At 36.1% G+C, this 16,108-nt stretch overlaps 1 protein-coding gene across 1 annotated transcript; it reads right to left on the bottom strand.

The window, feature by feature from the left end:
* Window positions 1-1,204: 1,204 nt before the first annotated feature.
* Window positions 1,205-15,636, bottom strand: HSPA13 (heat shock protein family A (Hsp70) member 13). The gene is made up of 5 exons (XM_080654985.1): window positions 15,485-15,636; window positions 13,646-13,986; window positions 8,346-8,559; window positions 5,974-6,141; window positions 1,205-4,645 (listed from the first exon to the last, which is right to left on the bottom strand). The coding sequence occupies exons 1-5, from the start codon at window positions 15,507-15,509 to the stop codon at window positions 3,978-3,980; spliced, it is 1,416 nt and encodes a 471-aa protein (XP_080511111.1). The 5' UTR covers window positions 15,510-15,636; the 3' UTR covers window positions 1,205-3,977.
* Between the last annotated feature and the right edge of the window lie 472 nt (window positions 15,637-16,108).

Raw genomic sequence — 16,108 nt, 5'->3', positions numbered from 1 at the left:
TTTCAATAACTTACAGAAATTTTAGACCTAGAGAATCAGGATCTTGAGAATATCAGGGAAAATATTAACGAATTTTGTTCTGGCATTTTCTTACAATCCCATGAAAAATTGGCAAGCCACTGAGCTTCTTTGTTCATTTCCTTTTCTTTCTACCATTTCCATTCATTGATAATATTTAGCATTTTCTATGTGCCACTCACAAAAAACCAACAAAGTAGTACTATTATCTCTATTTTCTATTTATAAAATCTTTGCTTGTCAGAAATGGAAAGGATTAAATAACACTAAACCTTCAATTTTAACATCTGGTAAATGAAAGGTCTTTCATGGATACTATCCAACAGTTTAATACTGAACAGAAAAAGTACTATGGGGGTGTATTATGGGTTGTCTAAGGAAGCACATTATTGGGGTTAAGCACTGACTGGAAAAGAATCGTGATTCTACTTATTAGCTGAATAATACTAGGGAAATTAGATCCATGCTTTTAATTTCCCTATCTGAAAATGGGGATAATAGCACCTACTCATGAATTTGCAAAAATAAAACTGAATTGGTTAGTATTACTAACATATTTAGAACAGTCTTGGTACATAGTAAACATTCTATTATCTATTGCTGAAAAACAAAATATTCAGTAGCTTAAAATAAAAATGTATTATGTGTTTACATGAATCAGGAATCTGGAAATCACTTAGCTGGGAGATTCTGCTTTAAGATCTCTCATGAGATTACATTCAAATTTCAACTGTGGCTGAATCATCTGGAGCTCTGCCTAGAGAAGGGTCAGGCTCTCACATAGTTAGAAGGTGGTATTGGCTGGGTTATGCCTGTTCACCTACATATGACTCTCATATTCCAGGGCTTATTCCCTATCTGTATTTACCATCTGAATAGCCTGGTCTTCTTTACAGCAAGTGAGAGTGCATGCATCCAACAGAGAAACCAGTCTTATTATAATCCAGTTTCAGAAGTGACATCTGAAGCACTTCTGCCCTATTCTGATCATTAGCAGTGAGTCGTTAAATCTTGCTGGGAGGCTGGGATCATAAGAAGCCTCATTAGAGGCTGCCTACCCCAATGAGGAACTGTATACATGTTAAGTGAAATAAATATGAAAATGTCTCTATATTTCCTCATGTATTTGAGTTCCTCAGTAATGGTAGTTAAAATAACAATGAAGGAATCACAGGAATTAGCAATGAAGAGTCAAGTTTACTATCTTTATTTAAGGGCTCATTTGAAAAGACTACAGTAATATAATAAACTTTTCTAAAAATATTTTTGTACAAAATTTATCAGAATTTATTAGAAAATTGTAAGTATTAACCATCAACCAAAGGATTACAGTAGCCTACTATGCAGGATTATTTATTAACCAACTAGATTAGTTTAGGTGTTGGCTCCACTATAGTTAGGAGTCATGAACTGGTATTCAGAATTATGGACACAGTGTTTATATAATATACTTCTAAGTCAGGAAAATAAGCAGAAAAGTAAGCAATTTCAGAGACAACCAGGATGCAGGGAACTAGGAAACAGCTGTTGAGGTTACAAGCCATGGGCATCAGGTCAGCTCTATCCCCACTTCCTTTCTTATTTATATACCTCAGAAAAGGACTCAGGCCTAGTCCTAAATGGAAGAAAATAGAGTATATAGCTTAAAACAAACTGCAAAGTCATATTTATTTACATTAAAATATGAATAACCTGTATACACACAAATTTAAGAGGCACAATCTGTTATGTACAATACATGTTACACAGTAATATCCGTAGATACATCAGTGGTTTGAGTGAAAACACAGTACCAAAACATTCCTGATACAAAATAAATTACTCATTCACATAATCTAATTATACAAGACATCTAATATTTTAAAAGTTATATACCTCAAAAAACACTAGCTAGATATACAGCTAAAATGTAATGTTTGTTTTATGAAGAATGTCTTCAGATTATTATATATAAATGATCACTTTCAGAATCCATTTTTATCTTTTAAATAAGCTACATTGATGTCTATTTATTTATAGCCTGGTAAAATGATGGAAGACAGACATTACTTCATCTTTTAAAGTTGAAACTATACTAGAGAATATGTTAAACTATTGCCCAATTCCAACACTGCCATCATAATTACAATCAAGTTATTTAAATTCCAATTTTAGATTATGAGATTCATTGCCCTATTTTGCAAATTGTTTCCTCTAAAAAATATGATCAGATTGTCCTCAACTATCTCATATTTTGGAGAAATTCAAGTTTTTAAAAAAATCTTAAAATGCTTTAGGTTAAAACTGATTCTATATGTAGAGATTTTGAGAAATTGGACACTTTAAAGAGCTTCATAAAAAGATTGTTTTCAATTCTAAAATCTATTAAAGATTTATATGAAGTCCAAGAGAACACTTGAATATTTTCATAATGCAGTGAAGGTTTCATCTTTGGCATTTCTCCATTAGTTCTAAATGAAATACATAAACGAACATTTTATATTTTTCTATCTACCTACTTCAGATATTTTCTGTACACAAAAGTGTTTGAAATTTCATTGCTAAGAAAGTTTTTTAGATCTGCAAAAAAAGTGTTAACATTTAGCTTTTTATTGAGAAGTTGAAATGTTCTGATGTTGCTGAAATGAGTTTACTTAGTTCTTTTTCAAGAACTGAAAATTCAACATCCTGTCAAATTCAACAATGGATAAAGCAGGTAAAATTTAATAAAAATATTGACCAGAGTATAATTTTTTAATAATAATCTGAAGCATGCCTCTGTTAAGGAAAAAATATGGGCATCACAGAAACAAAACTGCTATATTTTCTTTCTTGGTCCCTATAGCTTTCCTAAAAGGAAACAGACCAAAACAAAACTACTAATGCTGATTAGTAGAAATTTTTTTCACATTGCCTTCTGTATTAGATTTCCACATTACTTCCAATATTCACAGATCTTTTTATCTCTTCATACACCAACCTTAAGGCTAAAAATTGTCCAAGTGGAACTATTTTAAAAATGACAGTAGGAAATAATAGCAAGGTTTTTATAAGTGAGCATATTTTTCCTCATTCGAAACTAAATATGGAGAAAAATCTCAGTAAAACTGAATCAAATACCAGCTACATTATCCAGGACTAACTGAAAATAAGAAAAGAAACAAAACAAAAACATAAAACAAATACTGTAGCTAGTTTTTTATCAATGTCTGAAAAAATCTTGAATAACAAAAACTGATAGTAAGGATGGTTTTATTGTCACATTAATGTATTTTAAAAAGGCTATTAAAAATTCCCCATTGTTTGCTAACCAGGCAGAATCATGGAAATCCAAGCAGAGAATGATGCACAGCAGATAAAGGAACTAGAATATATAAATTAGGTATTTCTACTATATGGTATTGGAACATTTGAATAAATCTGTAGTTATTTCAGAAAGAGAAATATATCCAATGAATATATTTTGAAAATCTGGAGAATGCAGGTTACATGAATAGATACATAATGGGGTACTGAATCTGTGAAAGTAATTTTATTATATAATATGGCAATTATTGAATATCACATATATAGCTTATATTAATACTTCTATCTCCCAGCCAATGCTAATACCTGACATCAACACTGTCCTTCAAGTATAGTTCAAATTATTAGTTACATGTGATAATCAAGTAAATTAATTGGCACTAGACAATGTTCACAGAAAACAATTTTAAGTGCATATAGTTATCTACTTCCAGAATCCAGAAAATATAGCCATCCATGCTCCTATTCTATCATTTTAGATGTATTTGTAGGAATGGGATCTCTCCAAAATCAAATAGGATCAATCTGGTCACATTAAATCTTAAAACAAATGTTATGTAAATTTTATATATCTGAATGTTGCCTTTTAGGTAAATTTTTGAGATAGTTTAGACACTTTTTTTTTTTTTGAGGTGGTGGTCTAATAAGATCATAAATAATCATTCCTCCATAATTCAGTTGAAATTGGTTTTTTGTAAATGCTTATTGGGAATTTCTAAAGCACTGACTTGAAGAGGCCAAGAACCTCCATCAATTCCTGCTTGGATAGCCACTCCCGTCACCACTGCCAGGTCAGGGTCTACAGACGTGTTGGGATCCTTTCCAAAAAACTCCTGAATGACTTGACGGATTCGAGGAATACGAGTAGAGCCCCCAACCAATACCACCTCATCAACTTCAGTCTTTTCCAGATGGCCTTCTTTCAATACTTGCTGAATGGGTACCAGAATTTTCTGGAAGAGATCTTCATTTAGGGTGTCAAAGAGCTCCCGTGATATTTCTGTTTCAAATAAAACCTGACTTTCTCCACTTTTCTTTTCAGAAAGGCCAGCTCCAAACATGCTGCTCACATGGTGGCCATCTGCTGGGGACAGTCTGTCCTTTGACAATTCAGTGTCACTACTCGGAGTTTCCTTCTTGTCCTTTTCCTCTACTGTTAGTAACACTGACATTTGAGCAGATTGATGAAGAGTCAGATTTAATTTTACCATTTCCACAGCTTGTCTTAATCTGTGAATTTCCTCTTTCCTAGAGGGTAGGAAGCCGTATGTTTGATAGATCTGTTTATATAAGTACTGAAGCAATCTCTGATTGAAGTCCTGTCCTCCAAGTTTATTGTTTCCTAAGTTAAAAATAAGAGTTTATATTATAGTTATTCATATATGTGTGTAAACATGTACTTATTTAGCATGTATGTATAAATACAATTTTATTGGAATAACAAAGTCTGTATTGAAGATATTAAGATTTTATTCATACAAAGAATGATTAAAAATAACAGGGTTGAGATGACTTTAACTCGAATGTGTACTATGAAAAAAACAGTGCAGCCATGGCTGATGTAGAGCATTGTTCTATACATCAGAAGTGGCGGGTTTCATTTCCTGTCCCCGTCAGGCCATGTACCCAGGTTGCAGGTTCGATCCCTGGTGGGGGTGTATGCAGGAGGCAGCCAATTGATGTTTCTATCTCACATCAATGTTTCTCTCTCTTTCCCTTCCTAAGAACCAAAAAAAAAAAAAAGACCTCCATGCCTTTCCACATCCCAGCCCCAGGAAAATTACCAATACTTTCCTCCGGCTATATTCCTACTTATAAACACACACACACACACACACACACACAAAACAAACAAACACAACAACAACAAAAAAACAAACAAAAAAAACAGTGCACATCTGGGTTTTTTTAAATGATATAAAAGGAAATATCTCTTAATGATATCAAATATTTTTTCAGAAAATAGATTGAGAACACAGATTGACTTTTAAGTAACAATTTAGAAACACTAAATATCATTATTCAATACAAGAAAGTCCTTCTTACAATTAAAATGTACCAGCAGGCATTTTATCTTTAAAAAAAAAATCCTTTGCTTATATGGTTAGGAGCAGAAAAGCAGAAAAAATGACTTAAAAGGAAAAGAGTAATGGATTATAAATCCCCTGCACTAAACTTGATTCTAAAGAGAGTCCAGTTAGGAGGAAGACAAATGCAGAAGTTAGACTACTTATAACTTACAGCTCCACTTTTCAAACAGGCTTATTCATCCCTTAAGCTAAATTAAAACAAAAATCTCTTAAAAAGATTTAGAGTGCAAAATCCTATCACTTCCTAAAGAATACTAAAGATATCTATTTTGTGAAACAGATTACCTAATGAAATCAACTGATCACCCTTCATTTTAAAAGAATTTCTTTCCTTCTGTTCCCTTTACTATAGCCATGAAAAGCATTGACTCAGTGAGCTACCACTGGCAGTGTATTTATCTGACTTACAGGATGCACAATCATTTTTTGTAAATACATATAAGTGGCAGCATAAAATTATATATACAGATTACCAAAATGAAGTCAAAGAATACTGAAAAAAAAAAAAAAATTAAACACTTCACACATTAGATATGCTAATGTGTCCAAACCTCTTTAACTCTCTCTATATTTTTCTTACCAGACATTGCCCTGGTTAGAAACATTCCTCCTTGTTTATTCAGTAATGACACATCTAGAGTTCCTCCGCCCAAATCTATCACCAAGACGTGAAAGACATCAGCCTTGTGGAGACCATAGGCCATAGCTGCTGCTGTGGGTTCATTTATTACCCTTAATATCTTCAGTCCTGTATGATGGGTTGGAGGAAAGAAAAGCTCATGAGAAGACACAATTAAGAAACTCAATCTCACTCAACCTCATGTTAGTGTCTTCTATAGATCAAATTCTGTTGGTACAAAAAACTCCACTCAGTAATACTGAGAAAGAACAGTCATAAACCCAATAAAAACAACATGTTATTGTTCCTCTAAATAGGTATCATTAAAATTATTCTAAAAGATTACAATAGGATGAAATAAAGGCCCAGATTCAGTGGAACATATTTTATTCTTAATTCATACTCCATTAAAAAAAAAATCTGAGCCTCTTCTCATTGTCATATTTTACTTGGGAATTTATTTACTTGGGAATTTAATCATTATATATTACTAGAGGCCCAGTGCATGAAATTCGTGCACAGAGCAGGGGTGGTAAGGAAGGGTGTACCTCAGCCTGGCCTGCACCCTCTCCAATCCAGGACCCCTCGGGGGATGTCCGACTGCCAGTTTAGGCCCAATCCCACAGATTAAGGCCTGATCACCTCTAACCGACTCTGCTTGCTGGCCTGATTACCCCTACCCACCTCTGCCTGCCTGCCTGATGCCCCTAAATGCTCTCCCCTGTCGGCCTGATCACCCCTAACCGCTCTCCCCTGCCGGCTTGCTCGCCCCTGACCGCTCTCCCCTGCCGGCCTGATCACCCCTAACTGCCTCTGCCTTGGCCCCCACCACCGTGGCTTTGTCTGGAAGGACGTCCTGAAGATGCCCAGTCTATCCAATCTAATTAGCATGTTACCCTTTTATTAGTATAGATAACAAACTGCTATGGAAATGAGATAAGTTTACTGTGCTCTTCTGTTAAAAATGAAAGATGAATAAACAGAAAATAATAAAAAAATATAGATGAAATGCTCTAATAGCTAAAATTATGATTTTAAAAAAATACTTAAAATATAAGACCCTGAAATATAAGAAATTAGCTGAATCTAAAAATACAGCTAATCTGATTTTGATTTGTTGTCTATGTGCAGGCAAAGGATCAGATTTCCTTGAGCAAAATACCTGCTTTAAACTACCTGCCACATAAGTGGTCTGGAAAGTAATAAGGCTTTCTATATCAGGAGCCATAAAACTATTCAGACTCTTATGAATTTATTCAGAGATCATAATACCCTTCATCTTAGTTCTCTGACTTCAACACTCACTCTGCCCTGGCCACACTGGCTAATGCACTATCTTCTTAATAGCAAATTCCCATTTTGTGGCTTTCCCACTGGCCATTCTCTCTCCTGCAACATACTTCCCCTATTTCCCTGGCTATCTACCTTGCTTCTCTTAAATCTGCTTAAATGTCATTTTCTCAATGAGGCCACCTGACCACTCTCTTTAAAACCTGCAAAACCCCCTATTCTCTAACCTTTTCTATTCTTCCCCCGCTGCATAGGATGTTACTTTCAGATATATATATATCTAGGTTCTCTACCAGAGGCCAGTTTACTCCTCCAGGGACATTTGGTAATACCTGGAGGAAAAAAAGATTGTCACCCCTTAGATGGGGAGGGTTCTGTTAGCATCTGGTAAGCAGAGGCTAGGGATGCTGCAAAATATCCTATAGTACACTGGACAGTCCCCCACAACAAAGAATTATCCAGCTCAAAACCTCAATAATGCTATAGGTGAGAAATACTTAATAAGTATATTAAATACCCCATAATATACTTACCTTTGTGCTGATTTTGAGTTTCCCTCTACTAGAATATAAAGTCCATGAGAATTGGGATTTGTCTGTTTATATAGTTCAGTTTTATATTTATATAAGGCATATATCTTTTAAATATAAATTCCATGAGAACAGATATATATTGAGACACTCAGATTTGTTGAATGGTGTTAAATGAATTCTCCCCCACCTTAAGACTTTTTAAAAACATTATATTCGTCTTAATATTAAAGAAAGTTTAGAAGAAAAAACTTGCTTCTAACATGTGTTCATGTTATCTTGCAGCGTTTGTCATGTGCCTGACTGGTTATTGTCAGTGATACATACATTTTATATTGTCCTGTAGACTTTCTTAATTATCATTTGCAAACTTGTATAAAAATCCATCTAATTTACCTGACATATAGTTACGTGCTTAGTTAGGTGGTTTGCAAAGTGATACATCTTACTATAGAAAATTTTCAGCCTCAGAAAATTTTGATAAAAATGTAACTCAGGCAAGGGTAATATTACCTGCAAGGTTAGCAGCTTCAATTGTTGAATTTCTCTGTTTTAAATCAAATTCTGCTGGTACAGAAATAACAGCGTTGGCAACTGGCATTCCAAGATATTCCTCTGCCATTTCCTTTAATTTCAGTAATAGTCTAGAGCCAACATATTCTGGGGAAACGGTGATGGTCTCATTACTTGTCACAGAAAACTCAACCATTCCATTTTTGTTTAAAACCTGTGAATAATAGGAATAAACTTAACTAAGGAGATAAAAGACCTATACTTGGAAAACTATAGGACATTGAAAAAAGAGATAGAGGAAGACATAAACAAATGGAAGAATATACCGTGCTCATGAATTGGTAGAGTCAACATCATCAAAATGTCCATACTACCCAAAGCAATTTATAGATTCAATGCAATCCCCATAAAAATACCAATGGCAGCCTGGCCAGCGTGGCTTGGTTGTTGAGCGTTGACATATGAACCAGAAGGGCACAGTTTGATTCCCGGTCAGGACATGCTGGGGTTGCAGGCTCGATCCCCATTGAGGGCATGCAAGAGGCAGCCAATCGATGACTCTCCCATCACTGATGTTTCTCTCTCTCTCCCTCTCCCTTCCTCTCTAAAATAAATAAAAATACGTTTAAAAAAATAAAACTTTCTACATCTTTAAATAAATGAATGAATGAATGAATGAATGAATGAATAAATAAATAAATAAATAAAATACCAAGGGCATATTTCGCAGGCTTAGAACAAACTATCCAAAATATTCATACGGAATAAAAAAAGATCCCGAATAGCCACAGCAATCCTGAGAAAGAAGAATAAAGTTGTAGGGATCACAATACCAGATAGCAAGCTATATTACAAAGCCACGGTTCTCAAAGCTGCCTGATACTGGCACATTGACCAAGAACAGACATATTGACCAATGGAACAGAACAGAGAACCCAGAAATCGACCCAAGCCAATATGCTGAATTAATATTTGACAAAGGAGGCAAGAGCATACAATGGAGTCAAGAATGGTGCTGGGAAAATTGGTCAGATACATGCAAAAAATGAAACTAGATCACCAACTTAGACCATACACAAAAATAATCTCAAAATGGTTAAAGGACTTAAATGTAAGATGGCAAACCATGAAAAATCTTAGAAGACTCCATAGGCAGCAAAATATCAGACATATGTAGTAGCAATATCTTTACCAATAGAGCTCCTAGGGCAATGGAAACTAAGGAGAAAATAAACAAATGGGACCACATCAAAATCAAAAAGCTACTGCAGAGCAAAAGAAATCATCAACAAAACAACAAGAGCCCTAACCGGTTTTGCTCAGTGGATAGAGCATCGTCGGCCTGGGGACCCAAGGGTCGCAGGTTCGATTCTGGTCAAGGGCATGTACCATGGTTGTGGGCACATACCCAGTAGGGAGTGTGCAGGAGGCAGCTAACAGATGTTTCTCTCTCATCGATGTTTCTAACTCTCTATCCCTCTCCCTTCCTCTCTGTAAAAAAATCAATAAAATATATTTTAAAAAACAAAACAAAAAAAAACACAAGAAAGCCCAATGCATGGGAGAACATGTTTTCCAATGCTATCTCTGATAAGGGTTTAATTTCTAAAATTTACAGGGAACTCATACAACTTAAGAAAAAGAAGATAAACAATCCAATCAAAAAATGGGCAAAGAACCTAAATAGACACTTTCAAAAGAGGACATACTGAAGGGCAAGAGACATATGAAAACATGCTCAAAGACACTAATCATTGAAGAGATGCAAATTAAAACAACAATGATGTACCATCTCACACTTGGCAGAATGGCTATCATCAAGAAATCAACAAAGAACAAGTGCTGGCAAGGATGTAGAGAAAAAGGAACCCTCGTGCACTGCAGGTGGGAATGCAGACTGGTGCAGCCACTGTAGAAAACAGTATGGAGTTTCCTCAAAAATTTAAAAATAGAACTCCCATTTGACCCAGTGATCCCACTTCTAGGAATATATCCCAAGAAACCAGAAACACCAATCAGAAAGGATATATGCATCCCTATGTTCATAGCAGCACAATTTACAATAGTTAAGATTTGGAAACAGCCCAAGTGCCCATCAGCAGATGAGTGGATTAAAAAACTGTGGTACATCTACACAATGGAATACTACGCTGCTGTAAAACGGAAGGAACTCCTACCATTTGCAACAGCATGGATGGACTGGAGAGCATTATGCTAAGCGAAATAAGTCAGTCAGAGAAAGATAAATATCACATGATCTAACTCATATGTGGGACATAATGAACAACATAAACTGATGAACAAAAACAGAAATAGAGACAAAGAAACACTGAACAGACCAACCACAGAGGGAAGGCAGGAGAGGGTGGGAGTGGGGGGGGTAAGAGATCAACAAAGGACTTGTATGTGTGCATATTAGCATAACCAATGGATAAGGACAGTGGGGGGTTGTTCTGGGAGTGGCCGGGAGGGATCAATTGGGGAAAAAGGAGACATATGTAATATTTTAAAAAATAAAAAAATAAAAACCTGTGAATAAGATTTGCAAAGAAAAGAATGTAAAAGTATACACATACATACATACACATACATACATACATATAAACTTACACACACTGGATTTTAATCAAAACTTACCTTTACCTTTACAAGGTCATAGAATTCATTTGTAATGTACCAAGTACATTTATTATGATTAGAGGTTATAAAAAGTTATACTTTATTTTTTTTAAATATATTTTATTGATATTTTACAGAGAGGAAGGGAGAGGGATAGAGAGCTAGAAACATCGATGAAAGAGAAACATTGATCAGCTGCCTCCTGCACACCTCCCACTGGGGATGTGCCCGCAACCAAGGTACATGCCCTTGACCGGAATCAAACCCGGGACCCTTCAGTCCGCAGGCCGACGCTCTATCCACTGAGCCAAACCGGTTTTGGCTAAAAAGTTATACTTTAAAATCTATAAAATTAATCCACATCATAGTTTTTTGATAAGAGAAAAATAACATTCATCACTAAGCACATAGCTGAAACGTAAAAGATTCTCAATATATATTTGTTAAATTAAAGAAAAAATGAATGATGAAATATAAAGAATAATAGTTGCTAAATTATATATGTGACTAAGGATTTTTTTTTTTTTTAAATTAAGTTGTTCCAAAATTAATAGATAACTGACAGAATGTTCTGGTACATATCAGCAAGAATAATTTTAGTACTTCATTATGTTCTTAGCCAAAAATCAAGTATCAGTTACATTCTTGTATCTAAGAAAATATGTATTAGCTCAATATCCCTGCTAATGTAGTTTCCATTTAAAAAACCAGATTAATTCTAAAACATTCTATCCTAGATTCACCAAGAAGACTGCACTAACATCAACAGTAAAGAGAATTAGTCTGTTCTAAGTTATAAGAGTATTAATCCCAGTCATTCTAGACTACATATCTAGGTTTCAGTCAAGAAACCTGTATGATGAAAACAAAAGCAAGCTACAGACACTATTAAAATAAGGTCCAAAGACACCAGTCCTGACAGAGCCCACATGAAACAGAAACAACAAAATCAGATTACTTAGAAACTCATGGACAAAAATGAAAAAAAACTGAACTAGTGATCAGTAAATAATATACCTCAAACTATAATTTAGAAGAAAATTTATAGTTTTATATTATTTTATCATTGCATAAGATTATAAATTAATAAAGTTTCCTAAGAAAGTAAAGAAGAAACTTAAGAAATAGCCCTAACCGGTTTGGCTCAGTGGCTAGAGCGTCGGCCTGGGGACTGAGGGGTCCCAGGTTTGATTCCGGTCAAGGACATGTACCTTGGTTGCGGGCACATCCCCAGTGGGGGGTGTGCAGGAGGCAGCTGATCGATGTTTCTCTCTCATCGATGTTTCTAACTCTCTATCCCTCTCCCTTCCTCTCTGTGAAAAATCAATAAAATATATTTAAAAAAAAAAAAAAAAAAAAAAAGAAATGCATGGATAATTTTTTTCTACTTTGAATAGATTGAAAAATTGACAATTTTTATGGATGGATTCAAATAAGCAACACTGATATAACTATCAGGTATTTTTAAAACCTATCATTTAAAATCCCACTTTGTATTATACAAGAAAAACACTACATGAAATAAACATTTAAATGTTTAAAAGAAAAAAAAACAAACAAACAGCAAAATCCAAACCTAAAAAATACTCATATAAAAGTATTAGGAAAAAAAAAATACAAGTGGATAAGATTAGAAAGCCATTGTAAGCACAATAGGAGTCCCAAACCATTCTAAAACATTAAGAGACAATTTTACTACATAAAAAATTGATACTCTTAACTGCTCAAAAACAAAATTACGTCATCAGGAAAAAAGGGAAAAACTACTGAAAACATATCACAAATGTATTTCATGACATCAGAAAAGGTAAGACATTCCCCACCCCCCAAAATAGGACAAAGAACAAGAAATGGGTCACTAAAGAAAATGAAAATGTGAATAAAGTAATTTTTAATTCTGACCTCACTAGAAATAATAGGGATTGATGCAAGCTATCACTTTTTACTTTTCTATTGGCAAAAATTAAAATAACTAAGTGAAGATACAGGCACTCTAAAAAATGGTTAGGAACATATAACCTTTTCGGTGCATAATTTGTCAATATAAATCAAAAGCCTCAAATGTGTGCATTTGACCTATCACTTTCTTTTAGAATTCAAATTTAGGAAATTATCAGAGAAATGTAAAAAGGTAAATGTAAAAGGATATTTACTGAAGCTCTAACATTAGTGGAAAACCAGGGAAAAAATAAAATGTATTCTGATAAAAACTGGGTAATTGAGTACTTGAATGGTCATTCCATGAAACCAGGAAGGATAATGATGTGAATGTATGACTAATTGGCCATGACATGTTGGTAAGTTTCAAACAACTCATAAAACACAATGCCTAATTTGATATTTTTTACATATACAAATATGTATACATTCAATATGTGTATACTTATACAGAGAATATTATCATCCATCCATGGACTTCATTAGCCTTCCTGCTACAATGAAAGACTTAGGTGACATTCTAAGGATGGCAGAGCAAGAATATAAGGTACTAAGTCTTTGACAGCGCTGTGGAGCCACTGAATTAACTCACCCTGGACCTGCTATGAAATTGCTTGTTATACAATAACTTCCAAGCAAACTGAGTCAGTTGAAATAAAAAGTTTTATAACTTGTTGCCAAAACATATAATTGAAATAATAATCTGACCTAAAATTGAAATAGATTTTAGCTTAACTACTTACCTTAAATGGGTATCTGCCAATTTCAGCCTCCAGCTCTTCTGGAGTAAAAATCTTGCCTATGAATCTTTTGGCATCATATATTGTGTTCTGAGGATTTGAATCTGCCAGCTCTAAGCTTTCATATCCCACATAAACATCATGGTCAGTAAAAGACACCATGCTGGGTATGCTGATATGGCCATTTTCATCTGGAATGACCTTTACTTTTCCTGTGCCAGGAAAAAACACCCCAACAGAGCAGTAGGTGGTGCCAAGGTCAATGCCAATCACTTTAGGAGTAGGCAATGGTAAATACTGTTGTGACAAATAGCCAGCCAACAGGAGAGTCAAAACAGCTGATCCTGAAATACAAACAAATTAAAATACATGTCTTATCAAACTAGTACAATAAGCTAAATTACATAGTAAAGTCCCTTTAATACCACTCTTTGAAACAAGACTAAAAAATATACTCTGAAAATATTTTTTTTTATAATACTAATGGTAACACTTCTCTCAAACATCAAGTTTTTCACACTGTAAATTGACAGCACTTAAAATGAGGTAACAAGAAAAACAAAAAACCTGTTTGTTTCACTATGGGTGGATAAAGGAATAAAAAGTAAAAATATTTCAATAACAATTGTGCTGACATTGACAGGAAAACTCATTCTTCTGGAGCAAATTAGATATAATCCAATTTCTTGATCAATTGATACTTGATTTTATAGCTTTATAATTAGCTTTATTTATCATTATTTAAAAAAAACTCCATTACTAAAATTTCCACAGCAAAAACTCTCATATTGTAAGGCTAAAATTATTTATCTTTTTTTCTTTAAACAATATGAAATCGCCAAATTGGATAAAATGATTTTGAAAGCTGCTTAGATATTAAACTGTCAATTCATAACAGAACATAGTTAACTTTCTCTGTGTTGAAATATCAATTAAGGACACACTTCTATCACAAGCAATATTTAGATAAGAAGCATCAAAGTGTGTTCTGCAAAGTTGATGACAACATAAACGGAAGCTCCTCGCAGTCAGGTTTGCTCACTGTTGTATCTCCTACAGGAAGAACGGTTCCTAGCAAACAGCGGCTGTTCAGTAATTATTAACTGATGAGAAAAACAAGTATAAACAAATGCCTGATGAAGAAAGGTGTCACTTCGCATATTACAATTAATTTATTTGGTTTCAGGAAGCTATGCTAAGCTCCTGTGTCGTCCATCCATGTTATATACGACTAAGACGTCAATTTGTAGGAGTCTGTTTTTACTAATTGTTAGCTCATCCTCATGAACACATAATTCAACGAAGTGAAATCAAGTGCCAAGCCCACTTTCCTCTCGCTCCTACGTGCAGAATTTCAGAAGCACTTCATCACCTTTTGTCCGGGGAGGGGGATTCTAACCAGGGCTGGCGGGGAGAGCACAGTGCGGTACACCGCAGAGGCCTGGATCTCAAAAACCCAGCACCGCTGGAGCCCACGGCCCCGGGCGCAGCGGGCTGCTTCTTCTCCACAAAGGGGAGCTGGAGACGCACGTTCTAAGGCCCCAACTCAACGTACGATCCGAAATCGGTGTTGTTTTGGAAAGAACTGCTCCCAGGCCTGGGATGAACGCAGAAGGATGCCGCCCGCCCTACGTGGTGGGCCTACCGGGGCCTGGGCCATCCTAGAGGCGACTCCAAAGCGGCTTCCCGAACAGCCCCAACCCGCCTCTAAATCACCTTTTCGGCGCCATTCCTGTTGCGCAAGCTGGATCTAGAAGGTGTGGCAATCACCCCCACCCACCCGGCTCCTCACAAAGGCTCTAGTCAGTGCCCACACCAGCACAGGGACCCCGGAGCACTCACCTAAGATCGTCATCTCTCCGGCCATCACAGTCCCGCCGAAGAGGTTTGGGATGAGTGTACCAGACGGGAGGCACCGCCCCCACGCCGCCGGGCGGCCCGCTGCCCCCTGGGAAATGTAGTTCTCTTGCTCTGACGCGGCCAGGGAAGCTACATGTCGGGCCAGAGAAAGGACTTTCTTTACCATGAGGTCGCGAGGCTGAGAACCTCCATTCAACTGCTGCCAGGGACAACAGAGCCGCCCTCCCACGCACGGACTGCTGAGCCAATTGGGCTGAGGAGGAGGAGAGTCAAGTAGAGGGGCTGAACTTTAATCATTCAGCCGGAAGCGCCTCGGGCCACCGGAGTTATAAAGTCTCTCTAGCGCCGCCCTGCCGCTTTGCTTTCTGGGAAGTGTAGTTTGGGCCTCCCCCGGTTCGACGGAGGGAGAGGATCGCTCGCTTATTGTGCGGGGGGCCTAGTCCGTAGCCAGGCCAGATTCCAGCCTTTGTGCATTCGTTCGGTCCACCTTTAAAGCGCGCTCCTTCCCCTGCGATCCAGATTCTAGCTGGACTTTCACTAAACGCGGCCTAGCCTCCCTAGGATCCCTGCGCAGTCCGGCGTCCTGAAACTCCAATTAAGATGATC

Source organism: Plecotus auritus (assembly GCF_963455305.1).
Source record: "Plecotus auritus genome assembly, chromosome: 2".
Taxonomy (NCBI): Eukaryota; Metazoa; Chordata; class Mammalia; order Chiroptera; family Vespertilionidae; genus Plecotus; species Plecotus auritus.
Note: the sequence above shows the minus strand (reverse complement) of the source record. Positions and strands in the feature narration are given on the sequence as shown.